At 52.6% G+C, this 8129-nt stretch overlaps 1 protein-coding gene across 3 annotated transcripts in view; it reads left to right on the forward strand.

Annotated features, from left to right (window-relative positions):
* Positions 1 to 7839, forward strand: part of HTRA3 (HtrA serine peptidase 3) — a 32929-nt gene extending 25090 nt beyond the window's left edge. For 2 of the 3 annotated variants that reach the window (XM_082390967.1, XM_082390969.1), the window contains 3 exons: positions 2940 to 2988; positions 4573 to 4668; positions 6324 to 7839. In XM_082390967.1, the coding sequence (XP_082247093.1) occupies positions 2940 to 2988; positions 4573 to 4668; positions 6324 to 6489 (311 nt within the window). In that variant the 3' untranslated portion in view covers positions 6490 to 7839. Of the gene's footprint in view, positions 1 to 2939; positions 2989 to 4572; positions 4705 to 6323 lie in introns of all 3 variants that reach the window. The other variant, XM_082390968.1, reaches the window with a different exon arrangement.
* Positions 7840 to 8129: the final 290 nt, after the last annotated feature.

An 8129-nucleotide genomic window follows, 5' to 3' on the forward strand; every position in this document is an offset into this window, starting at 1 on the left:
CTGCAACTTTGATAACTCACTGATTAGTTCTTTTTGGTAGATTCCACCAGGTTTTCTAAATAGGTGATTATGCAGTCTGTGAATAAAGACAGTTTTACTTCTTTCCAATCTGAATGCTTTTTTTTATTGCCTGGCTAGACCCTTCTATAAAAATATTGAATAAAAGTAGTGAGAGTGGACATCCTTGCCTCATTAATGGTGTTAGGGAGAAATCTTCAGTTTTTCACCATTAAGTATGATATTAACTAAAGGCTTTTCATAGATGTTCATTATCAGGTTGAAAAAGATCCCTTTTATTTGTAGTTGTTACTAGGAGTAGATGTGAGATTTTGTCAGATGCTTTTTCTGCATCTTTTGAGACACTAGTTTTCCTTTTTAGTCTGTTAATATGGTAAATTTCATTGGTTGGTTTTTAAATATTAAACCGTCCTTGCATTCCTGGAATAAACCTCACTTAGTCATGACGTATTATCCTTTTTATATATTGTTGGATTTGATTTGCTGAAAACATTTAAAGATTTTTTTCTCATATATCTTCATGAGGGATATTGGTCTAGTTTTCTGGTTTTGGTATTGGGATAATGAGTTGAGAAGTTGTTTAGGAAAAAAACTCCCTCTGTCAGTCTCTTCTGCTCTCAATTTTCTACTGCGATACTATTTCACTTCTGACACATCTGGTCAGCAGTGTGAGGGGTTTCCCCACGCCAAGCTGGGTGCCTTACAATTTAACTCAAGTCTGACACCGTCTACCTGGAGATAGCATCAGACCCCACAAGTTAAGGGCTCAGTCCTACAAGACTGCCCCCTTACCCTGCTTTCAGATGCCAGTTGCACACCTGTGACTATAAATCGGAATCGCCCATGACCCCCTTTTCGGGTTGGATCATTTGCTAGAGCAGGAAAACTGTTTACTCACTAGATTACCAATTTATTATGAAAGGATATGTCTGAGGAACAGCCTGATGAAAGAGATGAATAGGGCAAGGTATGGAGGAGGGGTGCAGAGTCCATGCTCTCTGGGTGCACTGTTCTCCTTGCATCTCCACATATCACCAACCCAGCAGCTCTGCGAACCCATCTTTTTGGGGTTTTATGGAGGCTCCATGACATAGGCATGATTGAATAAATCATTGGCCATTGGCAATTGATTCAACCTGTAGCCCCTCTCCCCTCCCCAGAGTCAGGGTAGGGAAGGCTGGGGCTGAAATTTCCAATCCTCTAATTACGTGGTTGTTTCCTCTGGCAACCAGCCCCCATCCTTAGGAGCTTTGCAAAAGTCACCTCATTAACATAAAGTCAAGTGTGATTGAAAGGGACTTGTTATGAATAACAGAAACCCATTTCACCTTTATTGTTCTGGAACTATTTCAGGAACTGAGAGCAAAAGATGCCCCCTGTAGCTCTAATCACTTTAGGAGCTTACAGAAGTTTCAGGAGCTATGTGTTAGGAACTCTGGGCAAAGACCAAAATATATATTTCTTATTATAAGTCACAATGTCACAGAAGTACCATTTTCCATTTTCTAGAGCCACTTGTGTAGAATTGTTATGATATCTTCCTTAAACATTAGTTAGAATTCTCCTGTGAGGCCGTCTGGGTCTGAAGTTTCTTTGTGGAAAGATTTTTAACTACAATCTCAATTTCTTTAATAGATATAGGGCTATTGAGGTTATCTATTTCTTCTTGAGTGAACTTTGGTAGTTTGGAAATTTCAAGAAATTTGTCCAGTTTACCTAAGTTGTCAAATTTATTGACATTGAGTTGTTCATATTAGTCTCTTATTCTCTTAATACGTGTAGAATCTGTAGTGATGTCACCTCTCCCACTCCTGATATTGATGATTGTGTCTTTTCTCTTGTTTTCCTAATCAGTTTCCTGTCAATTTTATTGATCTCAAGGAATCAACTTTTGGTTTTCATTTATTTTCTCCACTATTTCTGTTTTCTATTTCTTTGATTTCTACTCTTTATTATTTCTTTTCTTCTGCCTGTATTAGATTTCATTTGATCTTCTTTTTCTAGTTTTTAAGGAGAGAGCTGACGTTATTGATTTGATATCTTTCTCTTTTTCTAATATTGGTACTTTAGTACTATTAATTTCCCTCAAAGTACCACTTTACCTACATCCCACAAAGTTTGGTACATTGTATTTTCATTTTTATTCAGTTTAAAATACTTTCCAATTTCCCTTTTGATTTATCTTTAAAGATGAGTTATTTAGAAATATATATTTGGTTTCTAAGTTATTGGGAATCTTGTAGATACCTTTCTATTAGTGATTTCTAGTTTAATTCCATTGTGGCCAGAGAGCGTATTTTTATGATATGACATTTTAAAAATGTACTGAAACTTGTTTGGTATGGTTTAAAATATGTAAATGCTATTTCTGGGTCTAAGTCACAGGCGGGAGCAGCTGGGGGCAAAGAGGTACCATCTTAGCCTATTATGTGTATAGTGCTCCAACCAGAGGGCCTGCCACATGGTTAGAGCTCACTGGGTATTATCAATTAATATATTATTTATGGAGAAGGCAGGGGAAGGTGACGAGTTCAGACCAGAGTAAGGTGAGTTTGGGGAACCTGTGGGATGGAGGCTGGAGAGAAGAGCCCCACTGTCCACTGGGGTTTGGATGTGGGGCTTAGCAGGAGAGCAGATGTCAGAGCTGAGGTGGTTGGATGGTGCCTGAGAGGGTGAGGGTGGGCACGAAGCCACAAGATTAGAGCCAGGACGTCTCCCAGCTCCTCAAGAGCAGCCAAGTGGAGAGAGGTAACTCTAGGTGCCTCATCACAAGGGGGCTGGGCTGGTCCAAGCAGGGTGGCTCCTGCTGCCTTCTACTACTGGTGTAGGGGGTGGGGGAATTCTGCCCCTGCCTGGCTCCTCACTGGGGACAGAGACTTTCATGGTGGCTCTAACCAAGTCCCGACATGTTCGGTTTCTAGACTGGAAGAAGCGCTTCATTGGCATACGGATGCGGACCATCACACCAAGGTGAGTGCTGAAGGACGCTGCCCCCTGCCACCCCTCCGTTCTCATCCCTCACCTCGAGCTTCCTCCCAGACCCTGGCCCCGACATGCCCGGCCACCTGCAGGTGCTCCAGCAGACCAGACACACTCGGGCTTCTGAGCCTTTGCTCACGCCGGTCCCTCTGCCTGGAATGCCTTTCCCGCTTTGCCTGATAGGTTCCTTTGGCTTCCGTAGGACTCCATTCAGGTGCCCCTCCTCCAGGAAGCCTCCCAGATTAGTTTCCTGTGGCTTCCATAACAAATTACCACAAACTCGGTGGCTTAAATAGAAATTCATTCTCTCACAGTTCTGGAAGCCCACAGCCCAAAATCAAGGTGTCAGCAGGGCTGCACTCCCCCCAGACGCTCCAGGGGAGGATCCTTCCTTGTACCTCCCAGCTTCTGGTGGTTCCAGGTGTTTCTTGGATTGTAGTTGCATCACTGCAAGCTCTGCCTTTCTCATTGCATGGCGTCTTCTTCCTGTGTGTCTGTGTCCAATCTCCCTCTTATTTCTCTTATAAAAACACCAGCCGTTGGATTAAGGGCCCACCCTAAGCCAGGCTGATCTCATCTAGAGATTCTTAACCAACCACATCTGCAAAGACCCTATTTCCAAACAAGGTTACGTTCTGAGGCCCTAGGTGGACATGAATTTTGGGGGTGGGAGGGACACTATTCTACCTCCCCAGGCTACTCGAGTGGGAGGAGGTGCCTCCTCTTCACTTGCAAAGCTGTGCTTACCTCGCCAGCATCGCATTGGTCCCATGGTGTCAGAATTGCCCATCCTCAACCTTGACCATGAGCTCCTTGGGAGCAGGGACTGGGTCCTGCTCATCTGTCTGCTCCCCACCCCTCCCAGAACCCGGTCTACAGCAGAGTGGGTGCCTGGAAATACTAAGTGAGTGAAATAGAGAAGGGAGTGGGGAAGAGGAGGGAGAGGGAGGAAGGAAAGGAAGCTGAAGGGAAGAAAATGCAACGTCAAGACCAAAGTTTGAAGAAGGAAGAGGTTACTGCACTGGGGAGCTCTGGGAAGAGATAAGCTCACCTGACTGACCTTCCCACCCACTCAGTCCCTAAAATGACCTTCCTCCTGTTTCAGCAACTGTTCACCTAGGGAATAAATCTGAAAGCAATTTGGAATCAAGACCAATATGCCAATTTATCCTCTAAAGGTGTTCTTTCTCTCTCCCTGTCATCCATCCATTCATCCATCGCACCATCCATCCAGTCTTCTGTCTCTCCACAGCATTATTCACCCATTGTCTGTTCATCCTCCTCTACCTTTCCTCCCTCCCTCATCCTTCCTCCCCCCATCCTCCCATCTATCTGTCCGTCACCCTCCCCTCTTTACACTTCTAACCATCCACCTTCACCAAGGTTTCTCTTGAGGAGCCCATGTTGAGTAGGGGACACAGACAAGAATCAGTGACAACCCAGAGTGGTCAGTGGCAGGACGGGGCAATGTGGGAGCCCAGAGGAGACGCCTGGTGTGGCCTGGGTGGTGGAGAGAAGGAAGAGTCAGTTTAGAGGCTCAGAAGAAGTGCCTTAACAGTGGAACTGCCTTTTCAGTTTGGTGGAGGAACTAAAGGCCAGCAACCCAGACTTCCCGGCGGTCAGCAGTGGAATTTACGTGCAAGAGGTTGTCCCGAATTCACCTTCTCAGAGGTAGGCTCCACCAGAGGAAGCAGGGAGACTGGGCAGGTGGGTACAGGGCCTGGGCTGGGCTTCACTGATTTGCATGACCTTTAGCTTCCTGGCAGCATGACGCAATGTGGAGTGGCAGGTGGGATTCTGGCCAGTCGTCTAAGCCAGAGGCAGGCTGGAGAGGTGAAAGCCGTGCCCTTCCTTGGCTCAGAATGTCCTTTCCTTGGGTCTGGGGAGACAGGGTAGCAGAGGTCACCCTGAGCTGAGAACTCTGCGTCAGCCTGGCTCTCACCAGCCCAGTGGGCCAGCCTGGGTCTTTCTGGGCCAGTGTTCTCATCTACAAAATGGGCATGATTCAGCCCACTCTTCCTGTCCCGTGAGACATTGTCAAGATCAAATGAGATAAAGCCTCGTTTTCTTGGAAACCATCAACTACTAGAGAAAGGTCGAATGTTGCAGCCCTGGGAGCTGAGGCGGGCAGTGCGGTGGGTGGGGTCTGACGCACTTGCACGGCTGATCCTGTGCCCTAGACCAGCTCTGAGCAAGCGCCTTCCCCTCCTCTGCCTCAGGGCTCCATCTGTGCAGTGGGTGGGCTGCATCAGATCCTGCTTTTAACTGTAACGCCAGGAGCTGGAGATAGTCCACGCTGAGGTCTTGGGCTGCTGTAAGGGGTGAGGGCAGAGTGCGGAGTGGAGCTGGGCAGGTGGGCCCCCCAGCCCCTGTGGCCCCTTCAACCCAGCAGGACCCCTCCTTTCTGTTTTGTGTGCTGGGCTGGAAGACGCGGACCCCTTGTGTCCTTCCGCCGTGAACACGGCACACGTGCTCAGCCCGCAGCCGACCTGCAGTAAAAATTGTCGAAATACCGATCCATGAAGCCAAAGAATAACCACCCCAACTCAAGCTCTTTATTCCGAGTTGCTGCACCCCACTGATTCAGCAGACAGCAGTCACCGAGAGCGGCCACACGCAGGGCACCCCGAGAGCCAGACAGGGGAGCTCGGTGGTGATGGTGGCCGCCGCTGACCAAGGCTGCATGTGAGCTGTGCGCTCCACATGCATCATCTCAGTTAATCCTCACTGCAGCCTGGGACACGCAGGCTGCTGCTCTCGCCCCATTGCTCAGATGGGAAGACTAAGGCTGGGCAAAGTCACTCCTCCAAGGTCACACAGCCCACACGTGTGGATCTGGGAGCTATCACCCATGCATCTAACCACGGTGCCACCCTGCCCGCCCTCTGGGTGGAGGGGAAGGTCACGGTGAGTCAGGTGCAGAAATGGGGGGGCCAGCCCAGCTCGCTCTGTCTCTGATGGGAAAGTCTTACGTTAGAATCAACCCCCTGGACCTCGTAATTTGCAAGGCATGTTCCCACATAGGGCTGTAGGTGTGGAAACTGAGGCTCTAAGGGGCCGAGCACCTGGCCCAAGGCAGCCCAGCTAGGGAGGCTGCAGCCAGCACGTGACCCCAGCCCTTCTGATGTAGAGAAGTAGACCGACAAAGCGCTAGTCCGTTGTAGGACAGTGCTTTCCGTCTGGTGTGAGAGCCTTGCGGTCAGGGCCCCGTTCTTCCCTGTTGAAATGAATTTTCTTAACGTGCTGCTGTTAAAGCCCACTGTGCCCAGACCCGGGCCCGGGCGTCTCGGGGCGGTGCTGTGACCCTGTGTCTCTCCTGTTGGCAGAGGGGGCATCCAAGATGGCGACATCATCGTCAAGGTCAACGGGCGCCCTCTGGCCGACTCGAGCGAGCTGCAGGAGGCCGTCCTGACCGAGTCCCCCCTGCTGCTGCAGGTGCGGCGGGGGAACGATGACCTGCTCTTCAGCATTGTGCCCGAGGTGGTCCTGTGAGGGTGGGGCCACCTCCCTCCATCGCCGACTGGAGCCTGCAGCCGGGACAGGGGCCAGCAGACGGGTTCCGCCCAGAGCCGCTGCCTCCCATGGGGTCGGGACAAAGGACCGAGGTCGGTCCTCAGCAGAGCCAGAGGCCTCCTCGCGGCCGTCCAGGGCCAGAGCCACAGGCTGGGCTTGGCCAGGGGTCCGCATCTCAGCCTTCTGGGAGGATTGGCTCCAGCATCACAGTGCCCCTGGGGGCAGCCCAATGTCCCCCCCCGCCCACCAAATGCTCCTGAGGGCCCTTCCAAGTTCCCAGATCTAGAAAACTCTTCTATTTCCCCGGAGGAAGCCCCATCCTCTCTCCCGCCTTCCTGCCTTTGCACCTGTTGATAGGATACCTCTCTGAAATGCCCGCTGCTCCTCCCCTCCCCTCACTGACCCTCACCTGTTCAGGTCTCAGCCCCCAGCCTCCTCCTCTCCCAGGTGCGCCTCCCTGGCCTCCCACACCCAATAGCACCGTGCCCACCACATTGAATGACCAGGGCTGTCTGCCCGGCCAATCTGCTCCCCTTGAGGAGTCAGGTGTGACGGGTCTGGCCCGGAGCTGGCACCGCGGGATGTCCCCTGGCTGTCCAGCCAAGCCCCGGGGCTTGGCGATGAGGTTCGCCTTCCCAGGCGCAAGAGAGGCTGGCAGGGAGCAGAGCGTGTCTGACCCCCGGGAAGGCCGCCCGTCCTCCGGGAGCGGACCCTGGGGTGGAGGGCAGAGGGCAGAAGGCAGAGGACGCTGGGACCTGCAGGGGGAGGGGAGGGGAGGACTGAGCCGGCTGCACCTCCCCGGGCTGTTCTGTGCGGAGCGGGACTCACGGCATCGCCCCGGAGCAGGCGAGGTGCTCCCCTCTCCGCAGGGAGCCTGTTTCCAGGCGGCCCCGTGAGCTTCACTGTGCGGTCGGTCCCCCATGTTGCTTGTACTGTACGTTTCTCTACTGTATGGGAATTAAAGTTTACAAGCGCACGGTCCTGTGCCAGCAGGGGCGTCTGGGGCAGCCCACCCGCCGCTGTGCAGCTTCTCCTGACCCAGAGCTGACACATCGGTGGGCACGGAGACCCGGGGCCAACCGCCTGGAGCACGCCCCGGCCACCCCACCACTCAGCCCTGGCTCCCCACTTACTCCCAGCCCCCCGGTCCCCGGCAAGACCCCTCCCCTCCCCGTGCCGTGGCCTCTCCCCCCAGGCAGGAGGGTCCTGAGACCACCGACCTCCTGGCAGTCGGGCAGAGCCCTTGGAGAGGCGCCCGGCTGGCAGCGGCGAGCCCGCCGAGTGTGCAGAGTGTGGGCGGCCAGGCCGTGTGATAAAGGCTTCCCTGCATCTGTGCTGTGCCATCCTCACTGCAGACCACCCAGCAACAGGGAATGAGGCAGAACGGGAGGGACAAAGCTCGCTGCCCAGGGACACCGCGGGGCTGCCCAGGGATGGCGGGAGCTGTGAACTTGCCCAGGGCCAGCTCCCAGGGTCACAAGTGGGGTTGTGAGGGTGAGGGGCGCCCATCAGGGCTGAGAGGGAGGGGCCCAGCCCTGTGTTCTGGACCACCGGCCTGAAAGGATCGAGGCCCCTTGGTTCCAAACCTCACAGAGCGGCAGGGTCTGTCGCCAGCCGGC

Source organism: Balaenoptera borealis, assembly GCF_965194805.1.
Source record: "Balaenoptera borealis genome assembly, chromosome: 4".
Classification (NCBI taxonomy): Eukaryota; Metazoa; Chordata; class Mammalia; order Artiodactyla; family Balaenopteridae; genus Balaenoptera; species Balaenoptera borealis.